General features: G+C 39.5%; 1 protein-coding gene across 1 annotated transcript; it reads left to right on the forward strand.

Moving 5' to 3' along the window:
- The first annotated feature begins 1,499 nt into the window (after nucleotides 1–1,499).
- On the forward strand, nucleotides 1,500–16,509 carry LOC137342829 (S100P-binding protein-like). The gene is made up of 5 exons (XM_068007013.1): nucleotides 1,500–2,710; nucleotides 3,625–3,737; nucleotides 4,359–4,453; nucleotides 9,050–9,149; nucleotides 13,353–16,509. The coding sequence occupies exons 1-5, from the start codon at nucleotides 1,514–1,516 to the stop codon at nucleotides 13,477–13,479; spliced, it is 1,632 nt and encodes a 543-aa protein (XP_067863114.1). The 5' UTR covers nucleotides 1,500–1,513; the 3' UTR covers nucleotides 13,480–16,509.
- Nucleotides 16,510–17,077: the final 568 nt, after the last annotated feature.

A 17,077-nucleotide genomic window follows, 5' to 3' on the forward strand; every position in this document is an offset into this window, starting at 1 on the left:
GGCCCCCTCTTATTTCTCATCTACATGCTGCCGCTCGCTGACATCATCGGAAAACACAACGTCAGGTACCACATGTAACTAGACAGACTGGATGCAGGATGTTTCCCCTAGCTGGGGGGGGTCCAGAACGAAGGGTCACAGTCTCAGGATACGGGGCAGGACATTTAGGACTGAGATGAGAAGAAATTGCTTCACTCAGAGGGTGGTGAACCTGTGGCATTCTCTACCACAGAAGGCCAAGTCACTGAATATATTTAAGAAGGAGCTAGATAGATTCTAGACACAAAAGGCATCAAAGGGTTTGGGGAGAGAGCGGGAATATGGTATTGAGATAGAAGATCAGCCACGATCATATTGAATGGCGGAGCAGGCTCGAAGGGCCGAATGGCCTACTCCTGCTCCTATTTTCTATGTTTCTATGTATACTGACGACACCCAGCTCTACCTCACTGCAACATCTCGACCCCTCCACTGCTTATGATTTGTCACGCTGCTTGTCTGGCATCCAGTATTGGGTGAGCAGAAATTTCCTTCACTTAAATATTGGGAAGACTGAAGCAATTGGCTTTGGTCCCTGCCACAGACTTCATCGCTCTCCCTGACCATTGTCTGAGGCTGAACCAGACCGTTTGCAACTTTGATGTCATATTTAACCCTGTGCTGAGCTTCTGATGCCATAACCTCTCCATCACCACGCCTACTTCCACCTTTGTAACATTGCCCGTCTCAGCTCATCTGCTGCTTCATTACATTGCTACCTCTAGACTCAACTATTCCAATGCTGTCCTGGCTGGCCTTCCATCTTTCGTCCTCCATAAACTTGAGTTCATCCAAAACTTTGCTGCCTGTATCCTAACTCGCACCACGTCCCATTCACCCATCACCCCTTTGCTTGCTGATCCACGTTTTCTCCTGGTCCGGCAACACTTCGATTTTAAAATTCTTATCCTTGTTTTCAAATCCCTCCATGGCCTCACTCCTCCCTATTTCTGTAACCTCCTTCAGCCCTACAACCCTCCGAGATCTCTGCACTCCTCCAATTATGGCCTCTTTCGCATCCCTGATTTTAATCGCTTTGCCATTGGTGGCGGTGCCTTCAGCTGCCTAAGCCCTAAGCTCTGGAATTCCCTCTCTAAACCTCTCTCTCTTCCTTTTAAGACTCTTCTTAAAACCTACCTCTTTGACTTACCTTTTGGGTCACTTCTCCCTAATATCTCCTTATGTGGCTCAGTGTCAAATTTTGTTTGATAACGCTCCTGTAAAGTGCCTTGGGATGTTTTACTATGTTAAAGGTGCTATACAAATGCAAGTTGTTATAGTGATGCTGCAGATCATTGATCTATTATCTGTCCATTTCTGAGCCCTATGACTTGAACTGATCATTTTAAATCATCAAATGGAGTTAGCACTTTACAGTTTTTAAAAAATGTACCTTGACTTTTGCATTTGTCAGACAAAATCTTGATAAGTTTACCAACTAAATTTTTTTTTAGGGACAGAAAACAAATCAACTATGAAGGAAATAATGGATGGAGATCGACTTGGTGTCTTTTGCAACCTAAAATTGAAGATTGAAGACAATATGCATATTAATACAAGTGCTGATTGTGCTGTGGCAAGTGAGTTGCCCAATCCTCAATTCAGTAGAGAACTTTCACCCATTACTCGTCATGTACACACTCTGTTCAAAAGACCAAGAATTGATGAACAAATGTGCTCATCGCCTTGTAATAAACTATCTACTAAAAGCATAGAGTCCCCAACAAGTTTCCGATGTTTCTTCCAGTCAAACAACTTGACAGAAGGAGTTGCAGATACATCAGTGTCTGCTGCTACAGGACATTTTAATTCATCTGTTAATTTTTCAACAGATATGCAGTTTGATCTGTTTAACACACTAATTACAATTAAAAGATCCACTCCTTTAAAAGAAGCATCTCCTTTTTATTTGAGAATGAAGACTACATTAAATGACATTGAAGACCTTGACGATTCACTGCTAGAATTGGAGGAAAATGAAGATGATGGTGAGGATCCAAAAAACCTTACATCCGAGGAAATAGATATGATTCTTCGGGAATCTGATGATGACACTGTTGATAACTCTGTTTCAGCTGTACTCAAATTTGGTGTTGAGAGTAGAGTAGATGATAAAACGCTCTGCGAGTGTAAATATGTTAGCGACAGTCTGCTGTCTTTGTCTCCCCCAAATACATCAAAGTGGCCTCAAAACTACCTTGTTATTGATGAAATACGGACAAGTTATTCGGGTGATGTCTCATCAACAGATGTTACAGTATTGAAGGTGGAGCGAGAGATTAATCAAAGTCTTAAGTCTGAACTGCAAAATCTCAGTTCTGTTTCTGAAAGTAATGACGTAGAAAAATCAGATAATAAGGAGGATACAGATCAATCAGTTGATGAGTTTACGTTGATAAACCATACACCAGTTTGTGTGGATGAAGCAATTGATGAAATAAACCATGCAGGAAGCAATAATGAAGTCGATTCTAGCGATCAGGACAAGATGCTCACAACTACCTCGACAAGCTGCTCACCAAACCTGCTCAAGGATAACAATAAGTTAACATTCTGGGATATGATTTCTGAAAGAGTTGTGTCTTTTATTGATGAAAAGGCAGATGTTGCTGAGGTAAAAGAAAACATCAACTTTCCTGTACAAAGTGAAGACAAAGTCAAGGACCTAGAGGTAAGCTGACCAAAAATGCTTTTTGTGTCTTTGTGTTGTGTGACAATGGCCCATGAGTTACTCAGTGAGTTTGTGTAGCACAGCTGAAGTAAATGAAGTATTTTGTAGAAGCTATTCAAAATGAGCCTCGGTCTGCAATCTGAGAATATTAACTGTCACTGCATTAATGTGGTTGATTTAGCACTCCTCTGTCTTTGTTGGCTTTAATGAACATGATGTATGAATTGGTCCTGAATTTGAACAGCTTTCTGCTTTAAGTCCCTTTCCATTGGATCCTAAACCAAGATAGTCTATCTTAATTTTTTACATATAATTTCCAGTCTTTTAACTTGATAATGAATGAATTGTTATAAAATCTTAGAATGTTGCAGAATAGAAATGGGTCACTTGGCCTATCAAGTCTGCTAGCATTTTTCTCCATTTGAGCCAAGTAGTTTAATCCCGTTGTTGTCCTTGCCTCCTATACGCTTTAATATGTTTTTATCAAGTAACCCCAGTACCTGGTAAAGTCCTAGTTTTCCATTGGTTTTATATCCTTCCTATAATGGGGTACCAAAAACTATACACAGTTCTCCTAACTGTGTTCTAAATGTATTATTTCACATTTTTCTTTATTGAACTGCATCAGCCATCTATCTACCTGTGCTGCTATCCTACGTATGTCCTTATCGTAATGAGGCAACTAAAATATACTTTTAAAAACAACTGTTTTTATATTTCCATCTTCACCTTCCTCTCTTCCAATTGTCCTTTTCAAATGGGCGGAATAGTCGGGCTTGTGGATTTGTGTTGGATGCCAGTAAAGGCTCCCATCCTAATCTCACATCTGTAGATGCCTGTTCTCTGAAACTCTTTATCGTGGTTGTATTATATATATTTTCTTTATGGAAAAGACTTTATCATCTTGCAAACAGAATGCCAGCAAGTCCAACCAGAGTGTTGTAGAAACTGCAAAAAAGGAGGAACCACAGAAATTGAATCCAGCCAAAAGAGCTGCAGTAAATAAAGAAACAAGTCAGAGAACAAGGTAAGCAGTGATATATGAACTTACAAGGTAAGCAGTGATATATGAACTTACAAAAAATTGTAAGATATGCTAGTAGTATAATTGTCACAGGTTATATCCAGCCCAGAAACAGCAGATGAAGTTATTTATTTATTGTGGAACAGCGGTTAACATCTTTCACATCTATGATTTCAGCTTAGCCTAGACAGCGTGGCCTCAATTTTTTTTTTCCAATAAGCATTTCACCACGTCTGGTGTTTGCTCACTGAGAATATATTATTTAATATTGTATTGATACCCATTTCTTTTACTGCATTATCAGTGTGAGTCTAGTTTAATTGTGGTGTCTCAATCCATTAGCTTCAGTATTGTGTGCAGCCTGTAGATGGGAGCGTAGCATTATGCCAACTTGGAGCAACTATGGTGCCTCTGTGGGTGCTGATGTACTATACCAGTAGGCCGTACTATTTCTCTAACATGCCTCGCACACAAATTGTCTGGACCATTTGTTTGGAATGTTTCCAAACTGCATAAGCCATGCTCCTGTGCAAACATTTTGGTTACAACTTAATTGAGATATGCAAAACCTAAAGTCTTGCCTGAGATTATTAGCTTGTTTAGCTTTTCTATTCCGCTTTTCAGATTGAATTGTGCGTTTGATGCAGAGGTTGAACGCAAGAAGCATTTATATCTTCAGCTTGTTTCAAATCACATAAAGGATGGCTATGAGAATCAAGGTAACCTATCGCCTGTGAAGTAACAAGAATGTGTTAGGTTTTATCTCAGACTTTTCCTATGAATTCGTTAAATGCTTCGGAATTTTGAATCATCCTTCTCCCTTAGCTACAAATGCTAAAACATCGTGGTGGGAGAAAAAAATCTAATCAACTGAAACCAGAGTGCATAGAAATCTAAAGTTTTTTTTTGGTTTGAAATGATCTGGTTAAACTATAACAGGGACGATTTCTCCTTTACATTACAGATAGCAAAATCAAACACATTTTGCGTAAATGGGTTTAGTTCCATTACACAGAGCGCAGAGAGGAAATCCCCTCCCCTTAAATATATTTTCTGTTTTCCTTTTTTTTTATGTTCTACTACCCTTCCCTCTCAGTTTGTTCACTTTCTATTCCTTTAAAATTTAATATTAGTTCTTGGCCACAAGCAAGAAGGTAAAAGAGCTCAGCAATTAAATATTCTCTCCTCCTCTTTTCCCCCCCCCCCCCCCCCCCACCACCACCAACCTGGTTTCTTGGTTTCCATATTTTTTTCTGTTCCTTCAGATATAAAATTTGTAGGACCCTGGACCAGTGGAATTTTGAAGTCTTTTCTGTGGTAATAATTGTAAACCTTAATTATCACAGCTAATTTAATTGTAAGGAGTCTGGACAACAACAGTAGGATAATTTTTGGTGGTCATTTCTATAGTTGCCCTGGGCCTAATTTGCTGTCAAAAGAGACTTTGTTTGTCTGATATCTGAGGTACATAAGAAGATGCTGATAAAGCTACAGGCAAAAATATGGGGGAGGTTGTAGCTGATCTTACTTTGTATCTCCGTTTATAAAAATGTTTGAAATACACTTTTGAACAATTGAGCCAGTTGTCATTTGAGTTGCTGACTTTAGGCAATCTGCTACTGTGCAAAGGGTATACCTGAGTGAGAAAGAAAGAAATTGCATTCATATACAGTCCCCACCACCTATACCGTCCCTGCTTATCCCGAACAGCTGCCTATACTGGGCAAATGGTGCTAACTGTTTGCTATCACCATAGGTGTCAATTACAAAAGTGCCGCTTACATCATATTAAGCGTGCTGACTATTTCAGGCAGTTCAAGCAGCTCTTCGCACCTCGTTTAAGGTGCAGTTACCTGTATTAAGTCCTTTCAGGCGGCCCTGCTGCCTTCAGTTATCCCAGTGGCCTCTAGAACTCCTGCGATTGCTGCTCCCAAACATTTACCTGCTGTGAAACTGACTAGGACCGCTGCGTACTTCAGCCTCAAACTTCAGAACTTCTTTGGCATAATACTCCCCATGCCCTCACTCGGAGTAGTAGATATGCAGAGTAAACTCTCTCCAAGAGTCATTAATGTTACATTAATTAACCTACTTCAAAACGCACCCATACCACAATGGCAAGAGTAAAGGACTACACACAGCATAGTGATGGTCAATAGCAATAAAACATAAACTAAAAATTGATGATGTAGTCAGTGTTAAATCTAAACTTGAGTGGAGTTTACAAAATATATCTCCAAAATACCGACAGGTTTCAACAGACATGATCATGATCAGTGTCAGAAGAGAGCACGGTGCCGCACCTCGTTGCCTGTCACCTCCAGGATCTCAGCCGTCAGGTTACACCAGCCACTGTGTATAGTGGGCAAATTGCGTTGACGCCAACGTGCCTGCTACAAGCGGTGGGGACAGTAGCGCCTTTCACAACCTCGGGACTTCCCAAAGCACTTCACAGCCAATGAAGTTGTTTTGAAGTGTAGTCACTGTTGTAATGTAGGGAAAGACGACAGCCAATTTGCGCACAACAAGGTCCCACAAACAGCAATGAGATAATCTGTTGTAGTGATATTGTTTGAGGGATAAATGTTGGCCAGAACACTGGGCAAACTCCTCTGCTCTTCTTTCAATAGTACAATAAGAACTTTCACGATCACCTAAGAGGACAAATGAGGCCTTGGTTTAAAATTTCATCCAAAAGATGGCACCTCCAACAGTGCTGTACACCCTAAATGCTGCACTGAAGTTCAGCCTAGGTTATATGCTTTGGTCTCTGGAGTCGGGCTTGAACACACAAGCTTCTGAGTGTGCTACCACTGAGCCAAGACTGATACCTATAAAGGTTGCATTATATTTTCTTTGTGTAAATGTTGGTACCTTAATTGCATGATACATTTACTAGCAGTTGATTGAATAATAGTGTACAAATTGGGTGGTGTTGGAACCATTTCTCCAATTTGATCCCCCTCCCTGTATGCTCACTGAGTGAACCAGCCAATCCACAATCTCAGGATCCTGTTCGACCAAGCTGAGCTGCAAAAGTCTGAAGAGCCAAATTACTTTTTTCTAATAATTAAACAGCTCTCATTCAAAATCTTGCTCGCTGATATCGATAGCAGTGAACAATTCCCCACTGTCCTCCCCTGCTGTATTATCAAACCATTTGGTTTGGAAACGTGATAAAAATGTGGATCTACAATTCTGCTGCTGGAATAAGGGAGCTGGTTTTAGCAATGCTGCTCTCCCACAATCCATACGTCAATGTAAAAGCACCGCACAATTCACCAAATGGCCGTCCTCATCTGTATCCATCTTGTGATTTGTGAATAAAGCTTTCCTAGTAGTGTACCTATTTAAATATTTTGAACTTCAATTTTAAAGTCCTGGTGAGCTGAATGTGCATTGTTGCGTATACAGAAACCAACCTGCTGATACCTGTTGCAGCAATTGTGCTCCTTTGCATGAGCGAGCTTTCCAACAGGAACTGCACATTCACTTTTTAGACTTTTTTTTCTTGAAACAACCATATTTATGGGTTTCCAATTTGCCATTGGGCTATTAGAGCTAAATCTTGCATTGTAAATGTGGAAAGCTGTCACAGGGACACTCCTCTCATGGGTACTGATAGGCTTTCTCTACCTGATCCAAGTGCCCGTTCTTCATATGTGAGCATGTACAGTGAATATTGGACTATTCAACCTTGAAAGGCTTCATAACTAAGCATTATCTTGTTTGCTCCCGATGTCCACACAACTCCCAATGGATTGCTAAAGGGCAGCAATTGGGAATAGAAACCATGGCTAATTTTTTCCCTCTCCGTAACTGAGGGGTGCGGACTAATTGTGGTACTCCATCGAGATCAATACAAGAGTGGGGGACACCTGATCTATATAGCTCTGTACTACACTGGGGGTAGATCTGATTTTAAACACTATCGTGCTGGGGAGCTCTAGTTAATTAGTTAATTTTATCAGTATTTATTCCTCGATGGACTTACTGTGTTGTAAAAGTGTGACTATCATTTCATTTTTGAGTAAAGTTGTTGTCTTGGCAGAATTGGGTTGTGTAATTTAGAAGAGCATTATTACCATCAGTATGCACAATAAATTTGATCATTTTATCATTCACCAGTATTTCTGTGCATACTAAACATTAGAAATGTTTGGTTCTAAAACATGAGCCAATCAAGAGGAGGTAGCCAAAATTAAACAACAATAACTCCAGGCCTCCATTAATCTTTTTGGGAATAAGTTCAAGTCGAATGTAATTTCCAGCAATATTGGGCACACAAATGAGCACAGACTATAATGGAGAGGTAGAGTGGTTTGCTTTATCTGATGAAGATTGTCTGATGTACATGGTGTATCAGGCAGCTTGATCTTAATGCACAATACCTCCAAATTAAATTGGGTGATCAGGCAAGTCAAGTTGGAAGGAGCATTTTTAAATTATTGGCACATCTGAAGTGGATCAATAGAATAAGCAACGTGCCTTCTCGAACTCCAAGACTGAACAAAGATTATTTTTGGCAACCAACTATTCATTTGACTGTAGGCGTTCTTGAACACTTTTGTAAACTAAATTAAGCAGACAGGATATGGGTCACTTCATGACTAATTTAATTGGTTAAAGATGCAAATTTACTCCGGTTAGAGATTGGAACATTCAGCAACTTGAGAGTTTGGTTGCATATGAGCAGCAGGCTTTATTTTTTTATAATACAAGTTGAAATTTGTTTTGAAAATGCTGCTTTTTTGTGTCTCATTTTAAAAATACTCAGGCACAGACATCTTCATTAATACCTACCATAGGTTTTATTGCACAAATGTTTGAGTGTGGCTACAATTGTGACTGTCCCCACCCCCATTCCTGGTTGTCGTATATGTGCAGCATGGAGCCTTCGGGAAACGTAAATCTTAAATCCATGTTCCATTAATCTGCCTATATCTCAGGTTGCTGATAACAGATCTTCATGATTTAATTTAGGATTTATCCACTGATGAGGCAATGGTGTGGAGAACAACCCTTTGTAAACCCCTGGCTCTCAAAATGCAGACAGTAAAAATCAGTGCATTAAAAACACAAATACAAATATGACTGAGTTGACTGGGCTTTGAGGGACACGTGGTCCACAGGCTGCAGTTTGGACACCCCTATTCTAATCAGTGACTGTCAACAGTAATTAGCTTTCTGTGAATGCCCATTAAACAAATACAATTTAAAATACTCCATATAGGAGTGCTGCATCTTGAAATTTTGGACGTCAGATAAAACATGATGTATAAAATGAGCACAATTTAACAGTATTTATTTTGCAGAACCAAGGCAAGAATTGCTTTGCCTAATGGACCAGGTGGCTAATAGAGAATACAGAAATCATTCTCGCTCTTGGCAGCACCCGTCAGACCTCACCTCCAGGTAAACCCGAATATAAAAACATTACTTTTTAAAAAATTAAATAACTCACTACAAAAAGCCATTTTTGACCCTATTATATTTTTTTTCCTCACCCATTTCCTGAGTTGTGTGCCTCCCCATTCCATGAACACTTCACTAAATCGGTGGATGAGTTCTGCATGACCCTCTGTAACCAATTACTGGGACAAGGCACATTTGCCAGTTCCCTCCCCTCCCCTCTGCATGTATTGCAATGTGCAGAGTTTGGGAAATAAACTGGGTGAACTGGAAGCAATTATTCTACAAAAAGTCTAGACTCGATAGCATTAGCAGAAACCTGGCTGGAAACTGGACGCAATTGGAAAATAAACACATTAGGGATATAATGGCCCCGAAATTGCTCAAGAAATAACGGCAAGGCTAACAGGGCTCACTGTTATTTCAGGGAAATGGAAGAGCAAGTTCCGGCAAGCACGCATGGGCAGTCAAACCCAGAAATACGGAACTTGCTCTTCCTGATTCCCTGCTGATCTGACAGCTTCGCGTTAGAGATATCGCCAGCTGGAATCAATGGATCGTCGCGAACTTGCTCTCCTTCCCAGCTGGATACTACCTAATCTCCATTAAAGAGGTACGCTGAGTTATATCCGGTCTAAATTAACTTTTAATGGCAGGATAAGTCTTTATGACTGCCAAAGAGCCCCTCTGGAACTGATAATTAACTTTTAAAAATGTGGAGTCTCATTTCTCCTGATTTTAATTGTTTTTGGACATTTTTTCTAAAAAATTTTAAATTAAAAAAAAAATGTAATTTTACTTTTTCTTTCTGTCTCTTTTATCTTGGTTTGTGAATGAGCTTCACTTCCTGGTTCTCACAGCGTAGCTTGCTTCAAGCTGATTGGAGGGGACAGAGAGATCCTTTCCTCCTCTCACAGCTCAGAGAAGCCCGGGAAAGATCTCTGCACTTCTTACGCTTCTTAATTAAAGCAAGTTAGCACCCAGAAGCCCGCGAAAAGTTTGTAGGTGGGTGAGTTAGTTACTTACGAGTGGCGGGTGACGTCCATTCACCGCTCAGCCCGATTTCCAGTCAAATGGTCCAGAACTTGCTGTAGCTGGGCAATGAAGGGCATCCGCCGTTAGTTAGACATGCCCATGCCCCTATAATCACGATGATATTTTGCGCCGCAAGTTGTTGGAAGTGCGAGATGGAAACGTCGCAACGAGGGAAACCGGGTATCTGGGATCTGAATGAACAGGACAAGGAACTGTTTCTCCTTAACCAATCAGATTGAAGGATTGTAAATTAACAGCGCAAGGACTGAGAAGGAAGTGTAAATTAAAGTGGGTGAATTCAATGTTGAATCAGGTACAGAAAGAGAAATGAGAGAAAGAAAGATTGGATTAAGAGAGAGGAAAAAAAAGACACAGGAAAAGTTTTTAAAAAATGTTTTAACTTAGTTATTTTTTTTTTCCGACAACAGTTTAAAACCTGAAGGAATGAGACTCCACGCTTTTTTTAATGGTTAATTTTCAGTGCCAGAGGGATTGACTGGTAGTAATTAACATTTATCACATCATTAAAAGGGTACTTAGACTGAAATGACTTGACTTAACTATCTGGCGAGTTTAGTTTGTATCCACCGTGCAAATACAGCAACTTCATGCCGTTCAGTGCATTTCGATGGTGAGGCAGACAGCGCGATACCGTTTTCGCGAAGCTAACGGCGGAACGGCACATCTCTGACAGCAACTTTTGGATTTCCGTGTTTAACCGTGCATCTGCCCCTTGCCTGAAGTTGCTGTAGCATTTGTGCATAAATAACAGCAAGCGCCATTAGCCTCACCATTATTTTGACAACAAATTCTGGGCCAATATGTTTAGAAGTGGGGCAACTTTTGTTCACTGTGTATATCAATGATTTAGATATAGGCGTAGTGGGAGTGGTGTCGAAATTTGCAGATGATGCCAAAATAGGAAGTGTAGTTAATTCTTAAGGAAGCTGCAAATGGATATTGATAAGTTGGGAGAATGGGCTAAAAAGTGACAGATGGAATTCAATTTCAGGAATTGAGGTGATTTTAAAAAAACAATAATTATACTCTGAATGAAAGTAGGCTCAGTGGTGTGGAAGAGCAGAGGGATTTGGGGTTACAGATTCTCAAGACATTAAAATCAGCATCTCCGCTTGATAAGGCTGTAAGAAAAGCTAGTGGGATTTTAGATTTTATCACTAGGTATAGAATATAAAAGCCAAGAGATAATGAGCGTATATAAAACATTAAGGCCTCAATTGGAGTACTGTGTGCAGTACTGGGTTCCACACTACATCAAGATTATTGAAGCTTGCATTTGTACTCTTTGCCTCTATTTATAAAGCCATATGCTTTTTTAAAACTTTATCAACTTTCTATGACTCTTACCTGGTCCTAGACAGGTAAGACCAGTCTTACCTACAGCACAGACAGATTGAAGATTTTTCAAGTCTGGGTTGTTAGTTTATGTGATTATGTTGTGTTGTTCTACACATTTGCAACCAGTTGGCTCTGTAATGACCAGTGCTGAAAGAAATTAGAGAATTGGCAATCTCAAAGGAGAGAAAAGCTGAGGTGGTCAGTAGTTTAGATAGTGACAAGAAAGTGCCACATTTCTTGCAGTTTATGGACCAATGGCCTTAAAATTGGGAGCAATAACTTTTCAGTTCTCACTAATCCTATAAGACCATAAGAGATAGGAGTAGGCCATTCGGCCCCTCGAGCCTGCTCCGCCATTTAATGAGATCATGGCTGATCTGATTTTTACCTCAACTTCACTTTCCCATCCTTTCCCCATATCCTTTGACTCCCTTGCTGATCAAAAATTTGTCTAACTCAGCCTTGAATGTATTCAATAACTCAGCCTCCACAGCTTTTTGGGGTAAAGAATTCCAAAGATTCGCGACCCTCTGGGAGAAGAAATTCCTCCTCATTTCCGTCTTAAACAGGTGACCCCTTATTCTGAGACTATGCCCCCTAGTTTTAGATTCCCCCACGAGGGATAACATCCTCTCAGCATCTACCTTCTCGAGTTCCCTCAGAATCTTGTATGTTTCAATAAGATCTCCTCTCATTCTTCTAAACTCCAATGAGTATCGACACAACCTGTTCAATCTTTCCTCATAAGACAATCCTTCCATACCCGGAATCACCTAGTGAACCTTCTCTGAACTGCCTCCAATGCAAGTATGTCCTTCCTTAAATAAGGGCACCAGAACTGTATGCAGTACTCCAGGTGTGGTCTCACCAGCACCCTGTACAGTTGTAGCATGATTTCCCTGCTTTTATACTCCATCCCCTTAGAAATAAAGGCCAATATTCCGTTTGCCTTCCAGATTACCCGCTGCGCCTGTGTGTTGACTTTTTGTGTTTCATGTACGAGGACACCCAGATCTCTCTGTACCGCAGCATTTTGTAGTATTTCTCCATTCAAATAATATTTTGCTTTTTTATTTTTCCTCCCAAAGTGGATGACTTCATATTTTCCCACATTATATTCCATCTGCCAAATCTTTGCCCATTCGCTTAACCTGTCAATATCTCTTTGCAGACACTGTACCCTCATCGCAACTTGCTTTTCCACCTATCTTTGTATCATCAGCAAATTTGGCCACAAGGCACTCTGTTCCTTCATCCAAGTCATTGATATATATTGTAAATAGTTGAGGCCCCAGCACTGAGCCCTGCGGCACCCCACTAGTTACAGATTGCCATTTTGAAAATTACCCTTTTATCCCAACTCTTTGTTTTCTGTTAGTTAGCCAATCCTCTTTCCATGCCAGTATATTACCCCCAACACCATGAGCTCTTATCTTGTGCAGTAATCTTTTATGTGGCACCTTATCGAATGCCTTTTGGAAATCCAAATATACTGCTTCCATTGTTTCCCCTTTATCCACCCTGCCCGATACTTCCTCAAAGAACTCTAATAAATTTGTCAGACATGATTTCCCCTTCATAAAGCCATATTGACTCTCCTTGATTGTATTATGCGTCTCCAAATGTCCTGCTACTACTTCCTTAATAATGAATTCTAGACAAGTAATTGCTTCTCTAAAGAAAACTTGAATCTGACTTGTGCCTAGAAAGTTCTTTTTATTGCTTTTGTTGTATATTGCTTACAGTGATATAGTTTGGTACAGAAAAATATTTTGAGAATTTGCTTTAACGTTGCAACATTTGTTTTCTCAGAAATTATTCCAGACGCAACATGAATTCAGTCAACAAGCCTAATCTCCTCCAATGGGCAAACAGCAATGGACATGTCTGCCGTTTCAGTGGAATACCAGATCGCTTTCAACGTAGTCCCATACCTTAGTTGCAGAATATACTGCCTGGAATCCGTAGCATTTTTATGACACATGGCACAAAGTTGTAGGTTCAGTTTGTGAGGATTTGGTTTCCAAGTTTTTGGTGGGACATTTGGTTGCATCTGTAGTACATTACAGTGTAATCTGTTGCTTGTAAAAGAAATTTCTAATTTAGTCTTAATGAGATAGGTTTTTTTTGCAGGATGATCTTGTTGAATGTCTGACTGAGAGGGGGCAGGTATTTACTACTACTGTCAGAGTTGGAAAAGAGAACTTGGCAAGCCCTTCTTAGATTCTGCTCTCTGCAAAGAATAACCTTGGCTGTTGCAAAATAGCTTGGTTGAGATCAAGAAATCACAGGAAAGACCCGTAAACCTGACTGGTTGCAATTTTAGTCTCGAGGCAGACTATGCAATTATAAAATTAACATTTTACTTGCATATGTGGATTTGATTGCCAGCATACAGTGGTCAAGTGGCCATTGAGAGGCATTATACTTTCATGAGTCCTGGCTCTAATACTGGGTGTAACGACTGTACTCTGAAATGAAACTCTAAAATTGCAGATAGCCTGAAAGGTCAGTTATTATTAATGTTTCCAACTGAATATAATAGCTGATCTTAAAAAATTTAAGGTAACTCACCTGGGTATTTAGATGCAGGGTTTTGGTATGATTTATTTTTGTTCTACAGACTTGGAAGTTCCTTTGCATTAGTCCCTAAGAATATGTAACTAGCAATAGAGTATAATTAATGTGGTTACTATTTTGGAGGGGTAGTAATTTTGTTGGTGTAAGTAGTTAATATTAAATGGAAAGAAATACTTGAAAATCAATTTTCTGTCTGCCCTTGAAACTACCAGGGCATAGATATGAGGAAGAAAAAAAGAATGATATTTAGCTTTCAATCTTGCATCTGGTACACTTAAAGCACTTTAAGTACAAGTTATGGTTGGTGACCTTTTAAATTCCGCACAATAGTAACTGAAGTGAAATTATTCCAAAACACCATTGTAACATGCCCTACCTCCACGTACTGCTGTCAATCCCAGATAACAGTCTTGAGTACCAGTTTCAATAATAATACTATTGGTACCAGACTTGCACTGAAAACTATGTCATAATTTTGAAGAAATTCTGGAGCCTGGTAGCGTGAGTTAGGGTTGTTGTACTGCGTGACAGATTTGTTCTGCAGTAAAACATACCTTGCGAACATGACTAATTTATATCCAAACTCCAGTAGGAGAATTGGATGTACAGTAAAGCATACTCACACCATTTAATATCCTCTTGGCCAAAGAATTGTGCTTTTTTAATTTTGAAGTATTAAACGTCTCATTTATGTTATTAGTGGCCTATTAAATCCTTTTATATTTTCTACGTTAAGCTTTTCAGCTAACTACAACGAACATTCACATGAAGTCTAAGTATAAATGACTTGTCATTAACGTGAATAGTGCTTTAATATTAATTTAATCTTTTATCTGTTTCTCACATTTGTACAATCTTCTCTGTTACCCTGTGCTACTTTGTGTAGTAACATCTGTTTTGCCTTCTATATTTCTGTATCTGGCTTTAGTTATTGAAGAGCACATTCACGCTACTAAGGCCGCATCGATGTGAAGTGGTTTTGCTTTATGCTAACACTAAGATTATAGTGTAATTTCAAGGTCAGGGTTCAACCTGACTCACGATACTGGGCAATGGAATATGCATTTGTCAGGTATAATTCAGTACACTGGGGATACTACTGTGCATCAAACTGGATACAAATAATACATATTAGCGAAACATTTTTAAAATACAAACATGCTTATTGTACCAGTGAATACTGTATCGCCTTAATGTTGCATCATTGTAATATTGCACCATAATAATTTACAAGATTGTACAGTGGAGCCTACAAAATATTGGTCTAATATATTTGGATTAGGTAGCAAAAACTGTACATTACCCAAGCTACAATTCCCTGAGGGGAAAGTTATTTTATTATTGCAGCAGTTCTTAACCTTTGGGTTGCTGCAGCTCTACTCCCTGATTCACTCATGAGTGCTGGACCCAGATGTTGGTTCTCAACTCCAGCTCTTGCCTCCCCGACCAGACTCTTACCATGCTTTTGTGTGCAGGAATTCACAACCTTGACCATTTTGGCAGGATCAGGAATTTTCACTTGCAGCAGGTGAGTCTCTGCTTCTGGAGCAATACAAAAGTGTTGCAGAGGGGGCAGTAAGGAGTGCATCAGTGAGGGACAGCACCTCTGGGAACTGTGGGGGCCTCTGAATAGGGAGGACTTTTTAGTTTTCAGTTACGAAAAGGAGATCGTGCAACCTGATTTTGCAAAAAGTCCGACATAAAAATGTACTGAATTAGATATAAATAAGATAATGTAATGGGTAACTGTATGCTCACTGTGGGTGTTTGAGTCAGTCTATAGTTCTGCTTTACAGTTTAGACCCAATTAGAAACAGACATTTTGTGTCATACCTGCCTGCCCACAAACCATTGTTCAGATTCATATCACCAGAGTGGAACTTCATAACATCACAGGAAAGGGGAGTTCTCCACAAAATACCTAATAGGCTGCCTCTAACCAGCTCATCAAACTCTTAAAAAGGTGGTGATCGAGAGACATGCAAGTGTTATAACTCAAAGCATTTGAGATAATTTGGCATCTGGTAGAATATATTTTAAGCAGGTTGAAGAGACTAGTCTGAAGTGGAGTTTTGTAACAGTCACTTAGTTTTTTGGTCACAGCCCCACACTATGTGGAAATAAAGTAAACCTGCCAACGACTAGAGGTTTATATTGCTGACTGTAAATTCCAAATTGGTTTCCAAAAAGCCACCTGATTGGCTGAACCCTTAAGGCTGTGAAAAACTGCTTTAATTGAGAACACCAGTTGGCCAACGAGACAATATTGCATAATGAAATGTTGTTCTTTTATGGTCTTTCATTGCTATAAAGTCCTTTGTATTTTTTTTGTCATAATTTTAGATTTGTGCTTCAAATATTCAATTAAAGATGTTTTCCTACTGTTTAATAGTTGTGTGTTTTTTAACTTAGATTATTGAACATTCTAAGGTTTATGGTCAGTCTGACATGAGATAGCTTGGACAAATTATTCTTTTATGGCTACTTTTGGTGTGTTATACTATTCATACAAGTCTCTGAAATGCATAATCCAAAGAAGTTCCAACTACTTTGTGACAATAGAAGTAACTGTAGCCAGAGGTATGCAATTTCTAAACTCTTAGTGGATCTCCTGTGATGTCACTGATGGTGACTTGGAAGATACACAGTTTTATAATGTCAAATGACTCCAGCGTTAAGCACCTTTATACGTTCATTTGCTTCTGAAGACAAAAAACTAAATTGTATCTGCCTGCAACTATCTTCTATACTTTTTCGCACTCTTAATCCTCCTGTATTTCTATCTAGTATTTCTCTCTCTTGTGATTCATTATGGTTCGATCTGTCCAGTTGTCTGAATCATTTGTCACTCCAGAACACGCACTGTACTATTGCCTGTTTAGCTGCATGAAGGAATACGTTTATGTATAAAATCTGTTCAGCTGAGTCCTTTAACTGTACCGTAAAATTTTAAGGAT

Source organism: Heptranchias perlo, chromosome 26 (assembly GCF_035084215.1).
Source record: "Heptranchias perlo isolate sHepPer1 chromosome 26, sHepPer1.hap1, whole genome shotgun sequence".
Lineage (NCBI taxonomy): Eukaryota > Metazoa > Chordata > Chondrichthyes > Hexanchiformes > Hexanchidae > Heptranchias > Heptranchias perlo.